Source organism: Trachypithecus francoisi, unplaced genomic scaffold (genome assembly GCF_009764315.1).
Source record: "Trachypithecus francoisi isolate TF-2019V2 unplaced genomic scaffold, Tfra_2.0 Lachesis_group8, whole genome shotgun sequence".
Lineage (NCBI taxonomy): Eukaryota > Metazoa > Chordata > Mammalia > Primates > Cercopithecidae > Trachypithecus > Trachypithecus francoisi.
This window is the reverse complement of record NW_022681473.1, coordinates 84098563-84125648: the sequence shown is the minus strand read 5'-3', so window position 1 is coordinate 84125648 and position 27086 is coordinate 84098563. Positions and strand designations below refer to the sequence as shown.

At 43.9% G+C, this 27086-nt stretch overlaps 1 protein-coding gene across 2 annotated transcripts in view; it reads right to left on the bottom strand.

Moving 5' to 3' along the window:
* The window catches only part of PANX1 (pannexin 1), a 67681-nt gene extending 48237 nt beyond the window's left edge, over window positions 1–19444 (bottom strand). For both annotated transcript variants that reach the window (XR_004436230.1, XM_033207845.1), the window contains exon 1: window positions 18284–19444. Coding sequence is in view for 1 of the 2 variants with exons in the window: in XM_033207845.1 (XP_033063736.1) it covers window positions 18284–18464 (181 nt within the window). In the remaining variant the exon portion in view is untranslated. The remainder of the gene's footprint in view (window positions 1–18283) is intronic.
* Window positions 19445–27086: the final 7642 nt, after the last annotated feature.

The following is a 27086-nucleotide window of genomic DNA, read 5'->3' as shown; positions in this document are numbered from 1 at the left end:
GGTGATGGGAGTGTAAACTGGTATTCTGGAAGGCAGTTGAAAGTGCCTTTTCAATTTAAAATGTGCACAACTTTTGTCCCTCTGACTTCAAACTCCACTAGAGCAATGGTTCTCAAAATGTGGTCTGGAAACCTTGGAACCTGAGACCTTTTCAGGAGGTTCACGACATTAAACCTATGTTCACGATACTGCGATGTTACTTGCTTTTCTGCTCTCGTTCTCTCATGACTGTAGGCAGTGCAGTTTTAGAGGCTACTGAGGTGGATTATCACAACATAATGAACAAGAACCCAGAATCCAGTCATCTACTACGAAATGAAACATTAAGTAGATTTTCAAAGATAGAAAACAATGCTACTCTTATTACTAAGTTTTTGGTTTATAATTATTTTTCATAAAAATGTTATACTCGAACATGTAATGGGTTTACTTCAAATCAATTAATAAATATTTTAAAATCTGTCAGTTTTAATTTCTAATATGATAAATACCGATAGACAACAAAAGCTCTTTGGAATCCTCAAGAAATGTTAAGGGTGTAAATGGGTCCTAACACCAAAATGTTTGAGAACCACGGCTCTAGAGAAACACATTCTGCACGAAGAAGAACATGCAAGGATGTTCACTGAACCACTGTTTGTAGTAGGAAAAAGTGGAATGAACACACTGGCCCATAAACAGGTGGTTAAATGAACTGAGGTATAGTCACATGATGGAAAATTGTGGCACATTTTAAAAGATGAGGCAGATCTGCATGCACTAACATGAAGATATCTCTGGGACATACAAAAGATAAATGAGCAAATTGCAAAAAAAATTAGCACTGTAAAAGAATATGCACTAAACAGGAACAGTAGTTACCTCTGGGGAAGAAACTGAGATTGAGGTATGTCCACAAAAAAGGGTAGGGCTTTAATTTTTCCTCTTAATGTATGAACTTTGACATATATAGACATTTGGCAAATAAAAATTAAACTGGAAAATTCCCTCCACTGCCATACCAGCAGTAAGGTGGGGGGACCTCTGGGACTGATGCAGTGAGCACCCCAGGACAGCCATGGGGTGCCCATGAATGGGTCTGTCTCATTAGCTGAAGTGCCAAGTCCCTGTATAGGCTGTTTATCCTTCATACTAAAATATTCACCACCTTCTGAACCGATCTCAAAGTTGTAATCTTTTTCAAAGCATTTCTACTCTATTTAGCCCACCCATTATCTATTACAGCTTCCCAAAATTACAAGAACAGCAGTAATAGAACTTCTAACCAACCAGCTATAAATTGAGGAGTCCCACAACCGCTTCCTAGGGTTCATTCATTTGCTAGAGTGACTCACAAACTAAGGCAAACCCTTTACTAACTACTGCCAATTTACGAAAAAGGATCTTTTAAAGGATACAAATGAACAGACAGGTGAAGAGATACACAGAGCGAGGTTCAGAAGGGTCCTGAGTGAAGGAGCTTCTGTCCCCATGGAGTTGGGATGCACAACCCTCCCAGCGTGGATGTAACCTGGATGCCCTCTGAACCCTCTCCCTGGGTTTCTACGGAGGCATGGTTGTAGATCATGAGCCACCAGAGATCAACTCAAGCTTCAGCCCCTCTCCCCTCCCATGAGGTCAGGGGTTGGGGCTGAGAGTCTCAACCCTCTAATCACATGGTTGGTTCCCTTGGCAACAAGCCTGGCTCACAAGGCTACCCAGGAGACCACTGCCATCAGTGACCTCATCACCAGAGTGCTGGGAAACCAAAGACCAAATAAATATTTATTATATATCAAAATAGTGTTCCTCATAACTACAATATTTTAAAAAGTCCAATAGTTAGATAGCCTGACAAGTTTCCAGTAAGGATCCTGCTGATAATGATGCTCTTCCATGAATTCAAGAGCCTTTTAAATATTTAATATATTATGAGAAATTAATCTGCTAAGGACATGTGACAATTGGTGCCAAGCAAGTCACTCACTTAGATTGCTGAGCTTCAGTTTCCCTGCTCATAGTTCTAATATTTTATAACTGTAATTTACCTAGGTATCTACTCACATGTAAAAACAAGCCAGTATGAAAGCAGTGACAAAATGGATGGTCTGGTATTTTCATGAAAATTAACAGACCAGGCCGGGCGCGGTGGCTCAAGCCCGTAATCCCAGCACTTTGGGAGGCCAAGACGGGCGGATCACGAGGTCAGGAGATTGAGACCATTCTGGCTAACACGGTGAAACCCCGTCTCTACTAAAAAATACAAAAAACTAGCCGGGCGAGGTGGCGGGCGCCTGTAGTCCCAGCTACTCGGGAGGCTGAGGCAGGAGAATGGCATAAACCCTGGAGGCGGAGCTTGCAGTGAGCTGAGATCCGGCCACTGCACTCCAGCCTGGGTGACAGAGCAAGACTCCGTCTCAAAAAAAAAAAAAAGAAAAGAAAATTAACAGACCAGTGGAACAACATAAAAAGCCCAAAAATAGGCTCACTTACTTGAGTTGACTATATGATTGGGAAATCATCACAGATCAATGAATAAAGAACGGGTTCCTCAATAAATGACAATGAGGGGATGATCAGCTAGAGTCTTGACTTACAGCACCAAAAGAACAAAACAGACTGTACAGGTAATGTTCAAATAAAATCATTAAAGATCATTTTAAAAAACTGATAGATCAAAGGATGGGCTATGACAGTCTAATCATAATGGAACTGAAGAAATAATTAACAGATAGGTAGTTTTAACGACAAAATAATTTCTGCTTATCAAAACTTATACTGTAAAGGTTACTGAGGGATGGCATCAGGGGAAATGGGGATGGTTAATGGGCATAAAAATAGAATGAATGAATAAGATTCAGTATTTGATAGCACAACAGGGTGACTGTAGTCAATAATAGTTTAATTTTACATTTTAAGATAACTAAAAGAGTATAACTGGATTGTTTGTAACAAAGGATAAATTCTTGAGGTGATGGATACCCAATTTCTCCTGATGTGATTATTACACATTGTATGCCTGTGTCAAAATATGTCACATAACCCATGAATATATACCTTTACATACCCATGAAAATTAAAAATTAAAAAACAAAAATACTTAACATAAACAGAATTCAAAGGAGACTGACCACTGGAAAACAAAATACAATAAAGGCTAGCTAGAAAATATTTGAAACATAGAACAGTTAATAAAACCCATAGAGAAATCAACATCCCCTTGGAAAAATAAGCAAAAGATAAGACAGACAATTCACAGAATTATATAAATGGAAAAATTACATATGAAAAAACATTCAATGCTGTAACTGAATAAATGCGACTTAAAACAATGGCACACCTTTGTTCACCTATTAAACTGTGGATGATAATCCACTAACTTTTGCCAGCTGTGAGGAAAGCCACTCCCTCAGCTGTGGGGAGAAGTGTCCATTGGGGGTCTATCTAGAGGGCAACGCAACCACACCGGCCAAGTCTTAAAAATGTCTACGTATGATATCAATGAGATCACTTGGACTCGGGAAGGGGAACATCACACACCGCGGCCTATCATGGGGAGGGGGAAGGGGGTAGGGATTGCATTGGGAGTTATACCTGATGTAAAGGACAAGTTGATGGGTGCTGACGAGTTGGTGGGTGCAGCACACCAACATGGCACAAGTATACATATGTAACAAACCTGCACGTTGTGCACATGTACCCTAGAACTTAAAGTATAATAATAAAAAAAAAAGTCTACGTATACTTTGACCTTGTAATTAGAATTATACAATCTATTGAAATACTGAGATTTTTTTTTTTTTTATATATATTTTTTTTTTATTATACTTTAAGTTCTAGGGTACATGTGCATGACGTTTATATCATGTATAACTCCCCAATGCAATCCCTCCCTCCTCCCCCCTCCCCATGATAGGCCCCAGTGTGTGATGTTCCCCTTCCCGAGTCCAAGTGATCTCATTGTTCAGTTCCCACCTATGAGTGAGAACATGCGGTGTTTGGTTTTCTCTTCTTGTGATAGTTTGCTAAGAATGATGGTTTCCAGCTGCATCCATGTCCCTACAAAGGACGCAAACTCATCCTTTTTTATGGCTGCATAGTATTCCATGGTGTATATGTGCCACATTTTCTTAATCCAGTCTGTCACAGATGGACATTTGGGTTGATTCCAAGTCTTTGCTATTGTGAATAGTGCCGCAATAAACAAACGTGTGCATGTGTCTTTGTAGTAGAGTAATTTATAATCCTTTGGGTATATACCCAGTAGTGGGATGGCTGGGTCATATGGTACATCTAGTTCTAGATCCTTGAGGAATCGCCATACTGTTTTCCATAATGGTTGAACTAGTTTACAATCCCACCAACAGTGTAAAAGTGTTCCTATTTCTCCACATCCTCTCCAACACCTGTTGTTTCCTGACTTCTTAATGATTGCCATTCTAACTGGTGTGAGATGGTATCTCATTGTGGTTTTGATTTGCATTTCTCTGATGGCCAGTGATGATGAGCATTTTTTCATGTGTCTGTTGGCTGTATGGATGTCTTCTTTTGAGAAATGTCTGTTCATATCCTTTCCCCACTTTTTGATGGGGTTGTTTGCTTTTTTCTTGTATATTTGTTTGAGTTCTTGTAGATTCTGGATATTAGCCCTTTGTCAGATGAGTAGGTTGCAAAAATTTTTTCCCATTCTGTAGGTTGCCTGTTCACTCTGATGGTGGTTTCTTTGGCTGTGCAAAAGCTCTTTAGTTTAATTAGATCCCATGTGTCAATTTTTGCTTTTGCTGCCGTTGCTTTTGGTGTTTTAGACATGAAGTCCTTGCCCATGCCTATGTCCTGAATGGTACTACCTAGATTTTCTTCTAGGGTTTTTATGGTATTAGGTCTAACATTTAAGTCTCTAATCCATCTTGAATTAATTTTCGTATAAGGGGTAAGGAAAGGATCCAGTTTCAGCTTTCTACTTATGGCTAGCCAATTTTCCCAGCACCATTTATTAAATAGGAATCCTTTCCCCATTTCTTGTTTCTCTCAGGTTTGTCAAAGATCAGATGGCTGTAGATGTGTGGTATTATTTCTGAGGACTCTGTTCTGTTCCATTGGTCTATATCTCTGTTGTGGTACCAGTACCATGCTGTTTTGGTTACTGTAGCCTTGTAGTATAGTTTGAAGTCAGGTAGCGTGACGCCTCCAGCTTTGTCCTTTTGACTTAGGATTGTCTTGGCAATGCGGGCTCTTTTTTGGTTCCATATGAACTTTAAAGCCGTTTTTTCCAATTCTGTGAAGAAAGTCATTGGTAGCTTGATGGGGATGGCATTGAATCTATAAATCACCTTGGGCAGTATGGCCATTTTCACGATATTGATTCTTCCTATCCATGAGCATGGTATGTTCTTCCATTTGTTTGTGTCCTCTTTGATTTCACTGAGCAGTGGTTTGTAGTTCTCCTTGAAGAGGTCCTTTACATCCCTTGTAAGCTGGATTCCTAGGTATTTGATTCTCTTTGAAGCAATTGTGAATGGAAGTTGATTCCTGATTTGGCTCTCTGCTTGTCTGTTACTGGTGTATAAGAATGCTTGTGATTTTTGCACATTAATTTTGTATCCTGAGACTTTGCTGAAGTTGCTTATCAGCTTAAGCAGATTTTGGGCTGAGACAATGGGGTTTTCTAAATATACAATCATGTCATCTGCAAACAGGGACAATTTGACTTCTTCTTTTCCTAACTGGATACCCTTGATTTCTTTCTCTTGCCTGATTGCCCTAGCCAGAACTTCCAACACTATGTTGAATAGGAGTGGTGAGAGAGGGCATCCCTGTCTTGTGCCAGTTTTCAAAGGGAATTTTTCCAGTTTTTGCCCATTCAGTATGATATTAGCTGTGGGTTTGTCATAAATAGCTCTTATTATTTTGAGGTACGTTCCATCAATACCAAATTTATTGAGCGTTTTTAGCATAAAGGGCTGTTGAATTTTGTCAAAAGCCTTTTCTGCATCTATTGAGATAATCATGTGGTTCTTGTCTTTGGTTCTGTTTATATGCTGGATTACGTTTATTGATTTGCGAATGTTGAACCAGCCTTGCATCCCAGGGATGAAGCCCACTTGATCATGGTGGATAAGCTTTTTGATGTGCTGCTGAATCCGTTTGCCAGTATTTTATTGAGGATTTTTGCATCGATGTTCATCAGGGATATTGGTCTAAAATTCTCTCTTTTTGTTGTGTCTCTGCCAGGCTTTGGTATCAGGATGATGTTGGCCTCATAAAAAGAGTTAGGGAGGATTCCCTCTTTTTCTATTGATTGAATAGTTTCAGAAGGAATGGTACCAGCTCCTCCTTGTACCTCTGGTAGAATTCAGCTGTGAATCCATCTGGTCCTGGACTTTTTTTGGTGGGTAGGCTATTAATTGTTGCCTCAATTTCAGAGCCTGCTATTGGTCTATTCAGGGATTCAACTTCTTCCTGGTTTAGTCTTGGGAGAGTGTAAGTGTCCAGGAAATTATCCATTTCTTCTAGATTTTCTAGTTGATTTGCGTAGAGGTGTTTATAGTATTCTCTGATGGTAGTTTGTATTTCTGTGGGGTCGGTGGTGATATCCCCTTTATCATTTTTTATTGCGTCTATTTGATTCCTCTCTCTTTTCTTCTTTATTAGTCTAGCTAGCGGTCTGTCAATTTTGTTGATCTTTTCAAAAAACCAACTCCTGGATTCATTGATTTTTTGGAGGGTTTTTTGTGTCTCTATCTCCTTCAGTTCTGCTCTGATCTTAGTTATTTCTTGCCTTCTGCTAGCTTTTGAATGTGTTTGCTCTTGCCTCTCTAGTTCTTTTAATTGTGATGTTAGAGTGTCAATTTTAGATCTCTCCTGCTTTCTCTTGTGGGCATTTAGTGCTATAAATTTCCCTCTACACACTGCTTTAAATGTGTCCCAGAGATTCTGGTATGTTGTATCTTTGTTCTCATTGGTTTCAAAGAACATCTTTATTTCTGCTTTCATTTCGTTATGTACCCAGTAGTCATTCAGGAGCAGGTTGTTCAGTTTCCATGTAGTTGAGCGGTTTGGATTGAGTTTCTTAGTCCTGAGTTCTAGTTTGATTGCACTGTGGTCTGAGAGACAGTTTGTTATAATTTCTGTTCTTGTACATTTGCTGAGGAGTGCTTTACTTCCAATTATGTGGTCAATTTTGGAATAAGTGCGATGTGGTGCTGAGAAGAATGTATATTCTGTTGATTTGGGGTGGAGAGTTCTATAGATGTCTATTAGGTCCGCTTGGTGCAGAGATGAGTTCAATTCCTGGATATCCTTGTTAACTTTCTGTCTCGTTGATCTGTCTAATGTTGACAGTGGAGTGTTGAAGTCTCCCATTATTATTGTATGGGAGTCTAAGTCTCTTTGTAGGTCTCTAAGGACTTGCTTTATGAATCTGGGTGCTCCTGTATTGGGTGCATATATATTTAGGAGAGTTAGCTCTTCCTGTTGAATTGATCCCTTTACCATGATGTAATGGCCTTCTTTGTCTCTTTTGATCTTTGATGGTTTAAAGTCTGTTTTATCAGAGACTAGGATTGCAACCCCTGCTTTTTTTTGTTCTCCATTTGCTTGGTAGATCTTCCTCCATCCCTTTATTTTGAGCCTATGTATGTCTCTGCATGTGAGATGGGTCTCCTGAATACAGCAGACTGATGGGTCTTGACTCTTGATCCAGTTTGCCAGTCTGTGTCTTTTAATTGGAGCATTTAGTCCATTGACATTTAAGGTTAATATTGTTATGTGTGAACTTGATCCTGTCATTATGATATTAACTGGTTATTTTGCTCGTTAGTTGATGCAGTTTCTTCCTAGCCTCGATGGTCTTTACATTTTGGCATGTTTTTGCAATGGCTGGTACCGCTTGTTCCTTTCCATGTTTAGGGCTTCCTTCAGGGTCTCTTGTAAGGCAGGCCTGGTGGTGACAAAATCTCTAAGCATTTGCTTATCTGTAAAGGATTTTATTTCTCCTTCACTGATGAAGCTTAGTTTGGCTGGATATGAAATTCTGGGTTGAAAATTCTTTTCTTTAAGAATGTTGAATATTGGCCCCCACTCTCTTCTGGCTTGTAGAGTTTCTGCCGAGAGGTCTGCTGTTATTCTGATGGGCTTCCCTTTGTGGGTAACCCGACCTTTCTCTCTGGCTGCCCTTAAGATTTTTTCCTTCATTTCAACTTTGGTGAATCTGGCAATTATGTGTCTTGGAGTTGCTCTTCTGGAGGAGTATCTTTGTGGCGTTCTCTGTATTTCCTGAATTTGAATGTTGGCCTGCCCTACTAGGTTGGGGAAGTTCTCCTGGATGATATCCTGAAGAGTGTTTTCCAACTTGGTTCCATTTTCCCCCTCACTTTCAGGCACCCCAATCAGACGTAGATTTGGTCTTTTTACATAATCCCATACTTCTTGCAGGCTTTGTTCATTTCTTTTTCTTCTTTTTTCTTTTGGTTTCTCTTCTCGCTTCATTTCATTCATTTGATCCTCAATTGCTGATACTCTTTCTTCCAGTTGATCAAGTCGGTTACTGAAGCTTGTGCATTTGTCACGTATTTCTCGTGTCATGGTTTTCATCTCTGTCATTTCGTTTATGATCTTCTCTGCATTAATTAATCTAGCTGTCAATTCTTCCACTTTTTTTTCAAGATTTTTAGTTTCTTTGCGCTGGGTACGTAATTCCTCCTTTAGCTCTGAGAGGTTTGATGGACTGAAGCCTTCTTCTCTCATCTCGTCAAAGTCATTCTCTGACCAGCTTTGATCCGTTGCTGGCGATGGGCTGCGCTCCTTTGCAGGGGGAGATGCGCTCTTATTTTTTGAATTTCCAGCTTTTCTGCCCTGCTTCTTCCCCATCTTTGTGGTTTTATCTGTCTCTGGACTTTGATGATGGTGACGTACGGATGGGGTTTTGGTATAGGTGTCCTTCCTGTTTGATAGTTTTCCGTCTGACAGTCAGAAGGACTGTCTGTTGGTCTGTTGGAGATTGCTTGAGGTCCACTCCAGACCCTGTTTGCCTGGGTATCAGCAGCAGAGGTTGCCGAAGATAGAATATTGCTGAACAGCGAGTGTACCTGTCTGATTCTTTCTTTGGAAGTTTCCTCTCAGGGGTGACGCCACCCTGTGAGGTGTGGGGTGTCAGACTGCCCCTAGTGGGGGATGTCTCCCAGCTAGGCTACTCAGGGGTCAGGGACCCACCTGAGCAGGCAGTCTGTCCGTTCTCGGATCTCAACCTCCGCGTTAGGAGATCCACGGCTCTCCCCAAAGCTGTCAGAGTCGTTCGCGTCTGCACCGCCCCCGCTCTTTCCCCTAATGGGCTGCAGCTGTGCGCTGTCCGCAGAGGTAGAGTCTACAGAGACAGGCAGGCTTCCTTGAGCTGCTGTGAGCTCCACCCAGTTCGAGCTTCCCAGTGGCTTTGTTTACCTACTTAAGCCTCAGCAATGGCGGGCGCCCCTCCCCCAGCCTCGCTGCTGCCTTGCGGATAGATCGCAGCAGACGCTGTGTTAGCAGTGAGGGAGGCTCCGTGGGCGTGGGACCCTCCCGGCCAGGTGTGGGATATATTCTCCTGGTGTGCCTGTTTCCTTAAAGCGCAGTATTGGGGTGGGAGTTACCCGATTTTCCAGGTGTTGTGTGTCTCAGTTCCCCTGGCTAGGAAAAAGGGATTCCTTTCCCCCTTGCGCTTCCAGGTGAGGCGATGCCTCGCCCTGCTTCAGCTCACGCTGGTCAGGCTGCGGCAGCTGACCAGCACCGATTGTCCGGCACTCCCTAGCGAGATGACCCCAGTACCTCAGTTGAAAACGCAGAAATCACCGGTCTTCTGTGTCGCTCGCGCTGGGAGTTGGAGACTGGAGCTGCTCCTATTCGGCCATCTTGCTCCGCCCCCGAAATACTGAGATCTTTAGAGAGGTGGTTTATTATGTACAGAAGTGTTCTTCACAATGCTATTTATATTATAAAAATTGTGAAACAGTTAAATTTTGACATATTTGCACAACATTCCACATCACTGCCAACAAAAAAATCAAGTGTACGACAATTTAAGAACATGGTAACATGGCCTTGACTTAGGTGTCTGGTTTTTTTAAAACTTTTAAAAAGTTACTGGAGATATATATATATATATATATATATATATATATATATCTCCTGTACTTATATTCCTGGGGAAAATAGACCAAGATAGAATAGTGGTTATCCCTGGTGGTATTATAGATTTACCGCTATTTTCTCTTCTGTATTTTCTAGAGTAAGTTTTATCTTTATAATCATATAATATACATATATAAATACTTATATTTTAAAAAGGAGTGTGAGCTATATAGAGAATTTATTAAAAAAAACAAGAGTCCCCTCCCCACCACCCTTTTCACCCCCTACAGGTGTGCCTGGTAGCAAGCAGATGGCAGATTCTCTTTAGGCCCCTTTCTCCCCCAGCAACTAATGTCTCCCTGCTGCTCTCAGAAACCCCATGGCATGAAGCTGGGCCTGCCTCACCCAGAGATCCTAGCTCAGCCAGGGCAGATGGCCCCAAACTGCCTCCCCTTCTCTACTTCGGATCAAGCTCTCACTGCCTCAGGGGTTTGACAAGGATGCAATCCAAGGAAGCAACCACTGCAAAAAAAAAAAAAAAAAAAAGGTGTTTGCATGGTTTTTTAAAGAGATGTTGCTAATCCAAACCTAGAGTCCACGAAGGTCCTAAGACCTATTTTCAGGTTTTATCTATTTGTCTATTATTATTATTATTATATTTTTTGAGATGGAGCCTCGCTCTGTCGCCAGGCTGGAGTGCAGAGGCACGATCTCAGCTCCCTGCAACCTCCACTTCCCATGTTCAAGTGATTCTCCTGCCTCAGCCTCCCAAGTAGCTGGGACTACAGGCATGCGCCACCATGCCTGGCTAATTTTTTTGTATTTTTCGTAGAGACACGATTTCACCATATTAGCCAGGATGGTCTCAATCTCTTGACCTCATGATCCACCCACCTCGGCCTCCCAAAGTACTGGGATTACAGGTGTGAGCCACTAGAAATGTGTAGCACCTCCCCCAACTCTTTCTTGCTTCTGCTTTTGCCATATAAGACATGCCTGCTCCCTGTTTGCCTTCCACCATGACTGTTTCCTGAGGCCTCCCCAGAAGCCAAGCAGAAGCCACTAGGTTTCCTGTACAGCCTGCAAAACCATGAGCCACATAAACTTTCTTTATAAATAACCCAGTCTCGGGTATTTCTTCATAGCAACGTGGGAGCCACCTAATACTTCTATGTATCAAGTTTTAAGGACACATGGTCCCTGCCCTAAATGAACTTAGAGTATTCAACAAATAAATATGCAAGTAATTACCTAACTTCAAGTTGTGGTAAATGTTAGAAAGGAAACTTAGAGTGTTATGAGAACATGCATCATGAAGTTCAACTTAAAGTTGCAATTCTACCCCCTGAAGGAGGTCCTTTCTTTCTTAAAACCAAGGGCACATCAATATGCTTCTTCCAAACTTCTAATGCAGTCACATTTTGCAGGAGTTAGAGCTGGATAGTGTACACGGCTGTGTTTTGTTTTGTTTTGTTTTTCCACTTATTTCAAATAGGAACACAGGAATGCAAAACTATTCCGGAAAATGATTTCGTCCTTCTGGAAACTGATACTGCTACAGTCTCCTTTCCTTTTAATGTTGGGAGGAGATAAATATTTACGAAGATTTTCATGCAAACAAGCTTTATGTATGAGTAGAACTTTTGAAAGAATGTAAATGTCCATCATTAGGGGACTGCTTAGATGAATTATAAGTATATTCTAAGCTATGGAATACTCTTCTATTATAAAACAGTGAGGTGACACTTACGTACTGGCTCAGAAAGCTCTCCAAACATACTAAGTGAGAAAAACAAAATAAGCTGTACACTTTTTGTTAATATAGACAAAGTACAGCAATAAGGCTGCACAAAGTGTCCACCTACCTTCAGCACATGGTGAAAGAGATTTATGAATCCTTTACCATGATAATGTATTTAGGTACTACTTGTACAAGAAAAGCATTAACAAAGTAAAACATGTATCCAACAGTAGACTCTCTGGACAGCACGCATCCTTCTGGAGGGGTTAGGAGTCTCTCTTGGCTCTTTGGTTAAGTGGGAGTTGAAGATGTTCTATTATAGGACCTATGCCATGAGACCCTAAATATTGACCCACTCTGATAGACAACCGTGAAAATAATCGATCTGGTACATGCTAAACAGCAGCCTGAAGATATTCCCAAAAACAGGTCTAAATTCAGCCACAACAGAGCAGATAACTTAAGCCACCCAGTCGCTGACTCAGTCGCAGGAAGTGAAAGGAGAACGCCAAGTAAACCATATTGGAAGCAGCTGCAGTTATATCTGTCCTTTGGCTCACTGGGGCTGGCCCAATGCCTGCCCTGTAATGATAGCAAAAGAGCAGCACTAATTCAGAAAGACCAAGTCCTTCTCTGCCCAGAACGGTGGTTGCCCACTGGGAGGTCAGTCGGGGAGTGAGGCAGGGTCCCCGGCTGACCAGACACCCTTTCCCTAGTAGACTACTGGCTGCCCCAGCTCCCCACCTGGTCCAGCCAGCCAGACTCAGGGCAAGAAACGTCCTGGCAGGAGACGGGGGCTCTCCTTCCCAGGGGATACATGCCACGTGAGGCACCAGGAAATCAAAGCAGCCCCTGAGGCCTCAGGCCTTATACAGCTCTAAGCATAGGGCACAGAAGGCCCTGTCAAAAGACCCCTTGAACATGAATCCCATTCAGAGTCTGGTCTGTTGGCAGTTTTGTCTTAATCTAGGCTGCTGTAAGAAAACCCCACAGACTGGGTGGCTTAAACAACAGTTATTTTCCCACAGTCTGGGAAGTTCAAGATCAAGGTGCCAGCAGATTCGGTGTCTGGTGAGAGTTCTTTTCCTGGTTTGCAGGTGGCCCCCTTCTCCCCGTGTGCTCATACACCTTTCCTTGTGGCCACACTTGTGGAGAGAGGAAGAGGGAAGAAGAGAGGAAGGGGAATAGTGGGAGAGAGGGAAAGAGGGAGAGAGGGAGGAAGGGGAATAGTGGGAGAGAGGGAAAGAGGGAGAGAGGGAGGAAGGGGGAGGGGAGAGAGAAAGAGGGATTTCTTCCTCTTTTTCTAAGGGCATCCCATCATGAAGGTACTACTCTCATGACCTCATCCAAACCTAATTACCTCCCAAAGGGATCTCCAATTAGCATCACACTGGGGATCAGGGCTTTGACATATGAATTTTGGGGTTGGGAGACACACAAACATTCAGTCCATAACTGTAGCACACTAACGGAATTCATAACTTTAGAGAAATACTTCTAGAATTTCAGAGCTTGAAGGTCACGTCCTGCAATCATGCTTACATTCTACACAAGTTGTCACCCAGCCATTTCCTAAACCTCTCCCCCTCAATGAAATGTGCTGCACCTCTAGAGGCACCTGAGAACAGATGTGTTAGAAATGAAGGGCCTCAAGGCACTGCCTCCCAGCAGTTTGCACAAAGCAACACCCACAGGGTATCCAAGCCACATAGATCACACTCATCCTTCTTCCACAGTAGAGTCACTCTGCACTCTGAACACAGATTCTTCCTCATCACAAAAATAACACAAAAAAGAATCTGAGGCACATGCAATACAACCTGAGCTTATAAATCAAGTGGGACAACTTACCTGTCATGATGACGTGCATCCTTGACTGCTATCATCAGAGGCAGATGTCTGGGAGGTGGCCAGGACAGGCCTGACCCAGGACAGCACTTGTATCATTAAATGGCACTCAGAGGGCGCACTTCCAAGCAACTGGGACCCTTACCCAGAACACCCCGTCCACTCCCTCAGCACAGCCACTCTGGGAGAGTTCCCTAGTGTGCTCTGGCACTTCCTTCACTACATTTCTATGGAGCACTTGTTGAAGGCAAGACATGATGGAAGGCAAGAGGAAGAAAAAATGAGGGCTGGTGAAACCACTGATTCTCCCTTCTCTGGCTCCCACCACACAGCTTTTCTAGCCTAAAGTCACAATTAAATTTAAACTGCCTTTTGCTGTGCATCACTTATTTTCCTCCTACCCAACTGAATCTCAGGGGAAGCAGGCCTGCAGTATTTTAGAAAGGCTGAGTAGAAGTATCAGACCTAACCAGACAGGTGCACATTTTAGTTCCTACATTCAATCCTTAGTATCTCACTGTCTAAAAGCCTTCAAAATGCTCCCAGGCACAACTCAGAAGAGTCTCCTTGCCACTCCCTCAGGAGTGTTTCTGCTTGTAATTCTCACTATCACAGGGCAGATCTGGACCAATGAGTGGCTGAGGACTACAGGCTGCTGCAAAGACTACCAAAGTTGCCCTCCACCTTGACCATGGCATCAAACTTGCTATGCCCCTCCAGACCACATTACTTCTGCAGTGACCCTTCAACCTGTGATTGTGGGCAGACAGACCAAGATCTGGTGAATGAGCAAGGCAGAGTCCCTTCTGCTCTCTGTCCCCAACACAGTCCCCACCAGCCTAGGCAGCCCCACACCAGTGCCTACCACGTGGGACCTGTGTGAACTGCTGTGGGAGGGGAGGGGCCAGAACCTCCGAGGAGTGGACGCTTCACCTGCAGCCACCATGCTGCCACCCAGCAGGGCTTGATAAAGGTCAGCTCGCTGCCATGCCCATGGGTCTCTGTGGCCCGTGCAGGCTCAGTCCCTCTTTTCTGAGAGGAGCCCAGTGGGCTGAACTACTAAGAGAACAGGCCAAAGACTAAAGGGAAGCCCTTAATACGAAGCCAAGTATTTTATCATATGAGGACATTCCCTCTCTCTGACCTGCAACACTCCCACCCCCACAGAGGACCTGCTCTTAAATCTAAAACACAATCCATGCACATTTTTTATTTAATGGATTACCTTTAAAGTAAAAAATCATTTATTTAAAGGAAAAATCACCACAACGTTTCAACTTGAATCCTATTTTACCAAACACCAGTTGACAGAGAATTTAATTTTGGGGAAGTCACTGGAAAATATAATGTATTTTACGCTTGAGGGGATTTTATATCACAAGAGATGAATTCTTATATATACTAATTTGTCATACAGGTGGAAAAAGGAAAAACATGTAATTACAGTTGATTTTCTCGTTTCTAATTTTATATATATACACACACAGCCCAACACAAACAGGAAAACAATGGGATTTGCTGTGCCCTCTTTCATGTGGAGCCCCTGGACCCTTACTTTGGCTTCCACCTCTCCATGTGACTGTGCCGCTAAAGCTCCAGCGGCCACATGTTGTCTCGCACATCTCAGCTTCGGCCAACACTGCTCCACACACTTGGAATCCTGCCTCAGGGGCCAACTCTGCTCTGAAACTCTCAGCGTTCCTGAGTCAGAAAAAACCTTCTTCTGCCTTCCCACAGCATTAGGCTTTAGTATACACTTCGGACACTGCCCAGGTTTCATGAATCCTGCATTAGGAGGGTTATGCGTTGAACTTCTCCACCAGACTGTGCTTCCAGAGAAAAGATTCTTATGTCCTACGTGTGTCTGACACCCCATTGCCAAGGTACAGCATCATGCACACCAGAATCAATCAACAACGTCTGATGATGCCAAAAGCTATCACCTTTCATTCACTCAACAAATGTTTATAGAGTAGTTTCAATCTCCATGCAAAACACGCATAGACAGGTTATAAAGCTCTGTATTAAGTTCAACAAAACAGTATTCCAAGCACCAGAGAGGGAAGGAGTAATTATCAGCAGAGGGAGGATGAAGCCATGTTTTAAGTCTGCAGGCCTTATCTCAGTGTCTTCCTGGGGCTTGTGTTCATTGACCAATATGGTGGGCAAAGTGCCAGCTCCATTTCAATTACTTCACTCTCCCTTTATTGTTGTTCTTATCTCTTTTGGCTGAGTGTATACTACTAACTACACAAAATTAAATGCTGCATACCATGATCCCTCCCACTGTACCAACTCCATGTATTAATCTATGTACCTCTCCCCTCTTCTCAAAAGCCCTTCTTCTGGTTTTATCTAAATGTATACCTGATCTAATAGGTCTTCCCTGGTCCTGTTAGCTTCATCCCACATGTCTGTCCTCCCCTGGAACTCCTGAAAACACTTCAGAAAACATGGGAGTCTGCTCGATAGCTCCTCACCCAAGTGCCTGCCAACCTTCATCAGCCTGGAGCTCAAAGCTCAACACCTGTCTGGGTGCTGAATTACACACAGCTGAATGGCGTTACGTGCTAACAGATACGTTCTAGTGCGCAACTGCATCGTAAATTGCCACAGGACAGGGAGAAGGCAGGGCAAGAACAAGGTCTCAAAATCCTTTCCCATCTCCCTCAGCACACAGTGCTATGTACACAACATGACCTCAGACTCTTGCTAGGTAAAACCACTCCCAATACCCCAAAAATACCTCTCAGCCCACCAATGTTGTTACACCTTAGATGTTACACCTCAGGCATTACAGGTGCAGGTGCCTTACAGTCCCTCTAATACATGCGCTAGAGGTGGAGATTAGTCATAGAGGGTGACTAACTCCTCCCTCCTGCCTTTCTGTCCCAACCAGGTACCCAAGACTTGCACCTCCAAGACAAGGACCATGCCTCTTTTACTCCTGGGTGCTTGGAGGTCAGCACCGAGTTCAGCACACAACCAGTACTGAAGGAGGAATTGACTGAAGGGAGAGATTATCTCCATGACTCATGCTACTTGGTGGTTTTCCTTTCAGCTGGAAGCCTCAATTCACTGTCAAATGGAAAGTTAAAGAAAATCCCGATGACTATGCCTATGCAAAGAGCAGGAAAACTAAAAACTTATTTTCCACCATGAATTTGGCAACTTCCTGCGAAACTGAACTTCTTAATGCTGCGGACTGCAAAATCACACTCACCGTCACTCTTTCCTAATCAACTCTTCCCTCAACTTCACAATTCCCACCAACACCACACTCCAATCATCCAGACATACAACCTCCACAGCGTGTTCAACCAGTACCGCCCTTCATGGCCTATTAAAAACTAGGTACTCAAGTGCTGCTTATTTACTGCTTGATCTCACAGCAATCACCCACCCGTTTTCTTCCACTCTTCACATCTTCTCTGCACAAGACTTCAACTGATGCCTTGCTCTCTGGCACCCAGCCCTCCGGGTCCCATCCTCTCACCTTCTTCCCAGACCCTAAATGCCACCATCAGGCTAGTATTTACTTAGTGTTGTTTTCAACCAGTCTGTCCTCTGCTCAAACAATAACTTCACAGTTCTGAAACCATCAGCCTACACTTTTCTGTTCCTGGCTGACCCAAGCCCATATTCACTCTCAGACTCCAGGAACTCTGACTTATCCTCCTGCCTTGGCTAGGACGGTCACTGTGTCTCTCTTTCCAGGAACATATAACATTCTCTGCCATCTCAAAACCTTAACAAAGGTCTTACTCCTGCTTATCCAAATCCCACTCACCCTCTGACAAAAGTTTTCCCAAAGTCCAGTGGCACTGGGTCCTCTCTCTACCCCCTGCCACAGAACGGTATTAAACCTTCCTGCACTACCTTCCTGTTGGTTCAAAAACACTCTCTCCTGTGTGGAAAGTCAGAACAGCTGATAAGGAAGATAAGCCACATAGCCACATGATCCTGCCCAAACCACCAGATTTTCCAATCTCACACAACAGTTATGAAACTCAAATGAGAATTTACAGGAAGGGGACTTGTTCATCTCACATTCGTAAGACCGTCCAAGTGGAAGATCCCTCTAATGCCTGCCAAGTGCAGACATTTCCCATCATGCACAACCCTAGAGAGCTAAGATCTCAGCAAACACCAATTATATGTAAGACAGTGAAAGAAAACACTACTCATGGAGCACCGGTCTTCACATTCTCCATGTAGCCACTCAGGAACTTCTCTGGTGCAAAATTTTAAGCGGCTGCACAAGTACGTAGGAGACAGGGGTGAAAAACGGGGATACAGCTATTCTTGGCAAATCTGGTGGCAAGGTGCCAATTCTAAGGGTGGAACATAAACTGTAAGCCACAATCCGATCAGTGGGGCATAAGGAACAAAAGAACTGAGGAGTAGGGATGTGAGCAGAGTAGACCAGGGTACCAATGAAACAAACACTTGGGCAAAGAACGCTTTGGACCACAAAACCGGGACCACTGTCCTTCCTGACTCTCACTACCATCACAGCTGGGCGTGCCCAGGCTCGGGCCTGTGAGCCGTAAAATCGCAGCTCACCGGGCCAGACCGGGGCGGCCACTCCCCTCCGTCCTGGGCGAGGCTTACCAATCGAGATCTCCTGCGCGAAGGCCAGGGAGATGAGCAGCAGCGGCAGCCCCACGGCAATGCACGTAACCATCTTGTCCACGGCCAGCTCCAGTCGCAGCCCCTTGAACTTAGGCTCGGTGGGCTCCTTCAGCAAGAAATCCGAGAACACGTACTCCGTGGCCAGGTGGGCGATGGCCATGGCTGCGACGCGCCAGGCTCAGCCAGGCAGGACCTGGTACTGCCGGCGTCCGGAGAGCTGCGCGGCGCCTTCACCCTGTCACCGGCCGGGCACGCGGCTTTCGCTTTCCCTTTGCCTGCTCCCCAGCTGCTCCCGCATCCCGCCTGCCTTTGTGTCTCGGTGCCTCCGGCTCCCAGCGACCCCGCTGGGCTCTCGCGCTCACTGCCTCCGCCGCGGGCGGGGCGGGGACCCGGGCGCTCAGTCGGTGTAAGTCCCCCGGGCGCGCGCGGCACTCGGATTCGCGCCTCTCCCGCGCGCCCGCAGGCGCGGGAACCACAGGCGAAACAAAGCGCTTCCCTCTGGCTCTGCGCCTACGCGTCGCCCCGGCTGCCGAAGCCGCCTCCGGGCCTGCCCTGCGCTCTCAACCAGCCGCGCCGCGCTCTTCCGGAACCATCCGGGGAAACCGAGTACCCAGGGGCGTGGAGCTTCCGGAGACGCGGTGACGCGGGGCGGGGTGGGCGCGGCTGCATCCCGCGCCCCTGCGGCCCTCTCTCCGACAAAGGGATTTTCCCACTGAGCGGCACCTTTGAAAATTCTCCAGTCCCTCCCGGCCGCATTCTCCTCACGTCCTGGCACCCGGGAATTTTAAAATCATTTCTGCAAGCAACTCTTTCTGTGGACGGGATGGCCCCCTTTACTCCCCACCCCCAACATTTCCAACACAGTGAAATGGGTTAGAAGGAGCTGTAAAAACTTCAAAGAACAGTCAGTGCCGTAAAAGGCCAATCGAGCGGTGTAGACAGATGGTCCCTTGCAGACGGAGCACTGGACCCTTCCAGGAGCTCCGCGTGAGATGGTGGCGTGGAAACGCTGGTGAGTGTGGAGTATGACCCGTCTGAGGCCTGAGTAGCGCTGCTGGTCCCGTTTCTCTTTCCTCTGCCATCCCAATCAGAGTCTTGTTCTGGGAGCCAGCAGAGGGGCGGCCTGCAGGTAGGTGGGTGTTGAGGCTGCAGAGAGCTGCTTCTGAACAGCTCACAGGAAGTGGATGATGGAAAGACAGGAGGAAATACTCTGACAAGTGTCCACGGAAATTAAGGTTGTTGAGGTAGAAATAATTTGACTTATCGGAAGCTAAATGTGAGGATCCACCCAAGAAGACTTACCAGCAAAGTTGGGCATGTTTCAAAATATGTTACACGTTGGAAGGGTTTTAGAAGAAAGTTTAGGCAAAGGGAGGAGGACCCCTCATGTCAGAGTTGGGTTTTTTTTCATCAGAGGGTACGGTACACAGGTTACAGTCACTGGCTGCAGATGACAACATACAGGCTAAAATGTTTTGTGCACAAGAAAATCAAAGTTTATATGATTCAGAAACAAGTCAAGTGTTCTTTTCAATGTCAGTTTTTACATATTAATCAGTACATCAACAGTTCGAGGAACTGACAAAAAGATTTCAAGGACTCACAGATTTTTTACTCAGGGACAGGATCTAAGCCATGAATCATAAGACCTTTCTCAGATGGCTTAGTTGGGAAGCCCTGTCAAATGTGACATGTAGGTTATCACCAGCAACACCTGAAGCAGGCAGGACCAGCAAGCATGAGGGCACCTTGGGGCAGGGCTTGGCTCTTTTCTCTGTGGGTCCACAGATACAAGCCTCAACTCCCACATGTACCTCTCCACCCCAGCCTGGCCGCTGAACACACATCCAAGAGATGGCTCATAGGGCTTCAAACTCAATGACCAGGACTTTAGTCTTCATCTTCCCCTTAAATCTGAACTCCATCTTCCCCATCTTACTAAATGTACCACCAGCCACCCGTGCACCCAAGTTGGAATTCTGGAGTCCATCTTCAACACTCCATCTCTCCAGCTGCCATAACCAAGTGTCAAATTCTCTTACTTCTCTCTCCTAAATATAGCAAATCTGACACCCCTCCACCTGCACTCCCAATAGGCAATTCAACTCACCATCCTGCCTCCTAACCACATACAGGAAATATGTGCAACAGGGTCCCCATCCATTCTCTACAGCTGCCAGGATGAGCTTTTCAAAGCTCCAGTTGGATCATCTTTTCTACTTAAAGTGTACATTGTTTTTAGCATAAAATACAAATTTCTTAGCATGGCCTCTGCCTACCTAACCACCAGCTTCACTGCTTTGCTTTCAGTTTTTCAAGTTAGCTAAGCCCCTGGCCTTCTCCAGGCCTTCCCACCCAAAACACTCCCCACAGTGGCCTCTTTGCCTGGCCCACCTTTATTCACCCTCCTGGCCTCAGCTCGATGTCACTTACCTGGGAAAGCCTTCCCTAAGTAGACAGACTAGATTAGGTCCCTTTGTGAAATTCTCTCGTAATACCTAGCAACACTAATTACTAGCTGTGAGTCTTGGGGAGTTCTTTGACTCTCCTGTGTCTCAGTTTTCTCATCTGTAAAAAGGTTGTACCTCTTAGGACTGTGGTAAGGACCAAATGAGTTAACACGTGGGTAGTGCGCACTGCCAGTGCCTGGCAACTTGTGAATTCAGGTACGTATCATCTGTCATTGTTGCTCTCTATTTTTCCTTCTTAAAAAATAGTCACAATTACAACTCAACAAATGTTTATTCATTTATTTAGTGTTTGCCACCCCTTTATATGATCAACTTCTTTTTATTTATTTATTTATTTATTTATTTATTAGACTTTAAGTTCTAGGGTACACGTGCATAACGTGTAGGTTTGTTACATATGTATACTTGTGCCATGTTGGTGTGCTGCACCCATCAACTCGTCAGCACCCATCAATCATCATTTATATCAGGTATAACTCCCAATGCAATCCCTCCCCGCTCCCTCTCCCATGATAGGCCCCAGTGTGATGTTCCCCTTCCCGAGTCCAAGTGATCTCATTGTTCAGTTCCCACCTATGAGTGAGAACATGCGGTGTTTGGTTTCTGTTCTTGTGATAGTTTGCTAAGAATGATGGTTTCCAGCTGCTCCATGTCCCTACAAAGGACGCAAACTCATCCTTTTTATGGCTGCATAGTATTCCATGGTGTATATGTGCCACATTTTCTTAATCCAGTCTGTCACAGATGGACATTTGGGTTGATTCCAAGTCTTTGCTATTGTGAATAGTGCCGCAATAAACATACGTGTGCATGTGTCTTTATAGCAGCATGATTTATAATCCTTTGGGTATATACCCAGTAGTGGGATGGCTGGGTCATATGGTACATCTAGTTCTAGATCCTTGAGGAATTGCCATACTGTTTTCCATAATGGTTGAACTAGTTTACAACCCACAAACAGTGTAAAAGTGTTCCTATGTCTCCACATCCTCTCCAACACCTGTTGTTTCCTGACTTTTTAATGATTGCCATTCTAACTGGTGTGAGATGGTATCTCATTGTGGTTTTGATTTGCATTTCTCTGATGGCGAGTGATGATGAGCATTTTTTCATGTGTCTGTTGGCTGTATGAATGTCTTCTTTTGAGAAATGTCTGTTCATATCCTTTGCCCACTTTTTGAAGGGGTTGTTTGTTTTTTCTTGTATATTTGTTTGAGTTCTTTGTAGATTCTGGATATTAGCCTTTTGTCAGATGAGTACACTGCAAAAATTTTCTCCCATTCTGTAGGTTGCCTGTTCACTCTGATGGTAGTTTCTTTTGCTGTGCAGAAGCTCTTTAGTTTAATTAGATCCCATTTGTCAATTTTGGCTTTTGCTGCTGTTGCTTTTGGTGTTTTTAGACATGAAGTCCTTGCCCATGCCTATGTCCTGAATGGTACTACCTAGGTTTTCTTCTAGAGTTTTTATGGTATTAGGTCTAACATTTAAGTCTCTAATCCATCTTGAATTATCTTCGTATAAGGAGTAAGGAAAGGATCCAGTTACAGCTTTCTACTTATGGCTAGCCAATTTTCCCAGCACCATTTATTAAATAGGAATCCTTCCCCATTTCTTGTTTCTCTCAGGTTTGTCAAAGATCAGATGGCTGTAGATGTGTGGTGTTATTTCTGAGGACTCTGTTCTGTTCCATGGTCTGTATCTCTGTTTTGGTACCAGTACCATGCTGTTTTGGTTATTGTAGCCTTGTAGTCTAGTTTGAAGTCAGGTAGCGTGACGCCTCCAGCTTTGTCCTTTTGACTTAGGATTGTCTTGGCAATGCGGGCTTTTTTGGTTCCATATGAACTTTAAAGCAGTTTTTCCAATTCTGTGAAGAAACTCATTGGTAGCTTGATGGGGATAGCATTGAATCTATAAATTACCTTGGGCAGTATGGCCATTTTCACGATATTGATTCTTCCTATCCATGAGCATGGTATGTTCTTCCATTTGTTTGTGTCCTCTTTGATTTCACTGAGCAGTGGTTTGTAGTTCTCTTGAAGAGGTCCTTTACATCCTTGTAAGCTGGATTCCTAGGTATTTTATTCTCTTTGAAGCAATTGTGAATGGAAGTTCATTCATGATTTGGCTCTCTGTTGTCTGTTACTGGTGTATAAGAATGCTTGTGATTTTTGCACATTAATTTTATATCCTGAGACTTTGCTGAAGTTGCTTATCAGCTTAAGGAGATTTTGGCTGAGACAATGGGGTTTTCTAAATATACAATCATGTCATCTGCAAACAGGGACAATTTGACTTCTTCTTTTCCTAACTGAATACCCTGATTTCTTTCTCTTGCCTGATTGCTCTAGCCAGAACTTCCAACACTATGTTGAATAGGAGTGGTGAGAGAGGGCATCCCTGTCTTGTGCCAGTTTTCAAAGGGAATTTTTCCAGTTTTTGCCCATTCAGTATGATATTAGCTGTGGGTTTGTCGTAAATAGCTCTTATTATTTTGAGGTACGTTCCATCAATACCGAATTTATTGAGCGTTTTTAGCATGAAGGGCTGTTGAATTTTGTCAAAAGCCTTTTCTGCATCTATTGAGATAATCATGTGGTTCTTGTCTTTGGTTCTGTTTATATTCTGGATTACGTTTATTGATTTGCAAATGTTGAACCAGCCTTGCATCCCAGGGATGAAGCCCACTTGATCATGGTGGATAAGCTTTTTGATGTGCTGCTGAATCCGGTTTGCCAGTATTTTATTGAGGATTTTTGCATCGATGTTCATCAGGGATATTGGTCTAAAATTCTCTTTTTTTGTTGTGTCTCTGCCGGGCTTTGGTATCAGGATGATGTTGGCCTCATAAAATGAGTTAGGGAGGATTCCCTCTTTTTCTATTGATTGGAATAGTTTCAGAAGGAATGGTACCAGCTCCTCCTTGTACCTCTGGTAGAATTCAGCTGTGAATCCATCTGGTCCTGGACTTTTTTTGGTTGGTAGGCTATTATTATTGCCTCAATTTCAGAGCCTGTTATTGGTCTATTCAGGGATTCAACTTCTTCCTGGTTTAGTCTTGGAAGAGTGTAAGTGTCCAGGAAATTATCCATTTCTTCTAGATTTTCTAGTGACTTGCGTAGAGGTGTTTATAGTATTCTCTGATGGTAGTTTGTATTTCTGTGGTGTCGGTGGTGATATCCCCTTTATCATTTTTTATTGCGTCTATTGATTCCTCTCTTTTCTTCTTTATTAGTCTTGCTAGCAGTCTGTCAATTTTGTTGATCTTTTCAAAAAACCAACTCCTGGATTCATTGATTTTTTGGAGAGTTTTTTGTGTCTCTATCTCCTTCAGTTCTGCTCTGATCTTAGTTATTTCTTGCCTTCTGCTGCTTTTGAATGTGTTTGCTCTTGCCACTCTAGTTCTTTTAATTGTGATATAGAGTGTCAATTTTAGATCTCTCTGCTTTCTCTTGTGGGCATTTAGTGCTATAAATTTCCTCTACACACTGCTTTAAATGTGTCCCAGAGATTCTGGTATGTTGTATCTTTGTTCTCATTGGTTTCAAAGAACATCTTTATTTCTGTCTTCATTTCGTTATGTACCCAGTAGTCATTCAGGAGCAGGTTGTTCAGTTCCATGTAGTTGAGCAGTTTGGATTGAGTTTCTTAGTCCTGAGTTCTAATTTGATTGCACTGTGGTCTGAGAGACAGTTTGTTATAATTTCTGTTCTTTACATTTGCTGAGGAGTGCTTTACTTCCAATTATGTGGTCAATTTTGGAATAAGTGCGATGTGGTGCTGAGAAGAATGTATATTCTGTGATTTGGGTGGAGAGTTCTATAGATGTCTATTAGGTCCGCTTGGTGCAGAGATGAGTTCAATTCCTGGATATCCTTGTTAACTTTCTGTCTCGTTGATCTGTCTAATGTTGACAGTGGAGTGTTGAAGTCTCCCATTATTATTGTATGGGAGTCTAAGTCTCTTTGTAAGCCTCTAAGGACTTGCTTTATGAATCTAGGTGCTCCTGTATGGGGTGCATATATATTTAGGAGAGTTAGCTCTTCCTGTTGAATTGATCCCTTTACTATTATGTAATGGCCTTCTTTTCTCTTTTGATCTTTAATGGTTTCAAGTCTGTTTTATCAGAGACTAGGATTGCAACCCCTGCTTTTTTTTGTTCTCCATTTGCTTGGTAGACCTTCCTCCATCCCTTTATTTTGAGCCTATGTATGTCTCTGCATGTGAGATGGGTCTCCTGAATACAGCAGACTGATGGGTCTTGACTCTTTATCCAGTTTGCCAGTCTGTGTCTTTTAATTGGAGCATTTAGTCCATTTACATTTAAGGTTAATATTGTTATGTGTGAACTTGATCCTGCCATTATGATATTAACTGGTTATTTTGCTCGTTAGTTGATGCAGTTTCTTCCTAGCCTCGATTGTCTTTACACTTTGGCATGTTTTTGCAATGGCTGGTACCGGTTGTTCCTTTCCATGTTTAGGGCTTCCTTCACGGTCTCTTGTAAGGCAGGCCTGGTGGTGACAAAATCTCTAAGCATTTGCTTATCTGTAAAGGATTTTATTTCTCCTTCACTGATGAAACTTAGTTTGGCTGGATATGAAATTCTGGGTTTAAAATTCTTTTTTAAGAATTTTGAATATTGGCCCCCACTCTCTTCTGGCTTGTAGAGTTTCTGCCAAGAGATCTGCTGTTAGTCTGATGGGCTTCCCTTTGTGGGTAACCCGACCTTTCTCTCTGGCTGCCCTTAAGATTTTTTCCTTCATTTCAACTTTGGTGAATCTGGCAATTATGTGTCTTGGAGTTGCTCTTCTGGAGGAGTATCTTTGTGGCATTCTCTGTATTTCCTGAATTTGAATGTTGGCCTGCCCTACTAGGTGGGGAAGTTCTCCTGGATGATATCCTGAAGAGTGTTTTCCAACTTGGTTCCATTTTCCCCCTCACTTTCAGGCACCCCAATCAGACGTAGATTTGGTCTTTTTACATAATCCCATACTTCTTGCAGGCTTTGTTCATTTCTTTTTCTTCTTTTTTCTTTTGGTTTCTCTTCTCGCTTCATTTCATTCATTTGATCCTCAATTGCTGATACTCTTTCTTCCAGTTGATCGCGTCGGTTACTGAAGCTTGTGCATTTGTCACGTATTTCTCGTGTCATGGTTTTCATCTCTGTCATTTCATTTATGACCTTCTCTGCATTAATTAGTCTAGCTGTCAATTCTTCCACTCTTTTTTCAAGATTTTTAGTTTCTTTGCGCTGGGTACGTAATTCCTCCTTTAGCTCTGAGAAGTTTGATGGACTGAAGCCTTCTTCTCTCATCTCATCAAAGTCATTCTCTGACCAGCTTTGATCCGTTGCTGGCGATGGGCTGCGCTCTTTGCAGGGGGAGATGCGCTCTTATTTTTTGAATTTCCAGCTTTTCTGCCCTGCTTTTTCCCCATCTTTGTGGTTTTATCTGTCTCTAGTCTTTGATGATGGTGACATACTGATGGGGTTTTGGTATAGGTGTCCTTCCTGTTTGATAGTTTTCCTTCTGACAGTCAGGACCCTCAGCTGTAGTTCTGTTGGAGATTGCTTGAGGTCCACTCTAGATCCTGTTTGCCTGGGTATCAGCAGCAGAGGTTGCAGAAGATAGAATATTGCTGAACAGCAAGTGTACCTGTCTGATTCTTACTTTGGAAGCTTCCTCCAGGGGTGTACTCACCCTGTGAGGTGTGGGGTGTCAGACTGCCCCTAGTGGGGGATGTCTCCCAGTTAGGCTACTCAGGGGTCAGGGACCCACTTGAGCAGGCAGTCTGTCTGTTCTCAGATCTCAACCTCCGTGTTGGGAGATCCACTGCTCTCTTCAAAGCTGTCAGACAGAGTCGTTTGTGTCTGCAGAGGTTCTGCTGCTTTTTTGTTGTTGTTGTTTAGCTGTGCCCTGTCCCCAGAGGTGGAGTCTACAGAGACAGGCAGGTTTCCTTGAGCTGCTGTGAGCTCCACCCAGTTCGAGCTTCCCAGCGGCTTTGTTTACCTACTTAAGCCTCAGCAATGGCGGGCGCCCCTCTTCCAGCCTCACTGCTGCCTTGTGGTTAGATCGCAGACTGCCGTGTTAGCAATGAGGGAGGCTCCGTGGGCGTGGGACCCTCCTGGCCAGGTGTGGGTTATATTCTCCTGGTATGCCCGTTTGCTTAAAGCGCAGTATTGGGGTGGGAGTTACCCGATTTTCCAGGCGTTGTGTGTCTCAGTTCCCCTGGCTAGGAAAAGGGATTCCCTTCCCCCTTGCGCTTCCCAGGTGAGGTGATGCCTCACCCTGCTTCAGCTCTCGCTGGTCAGG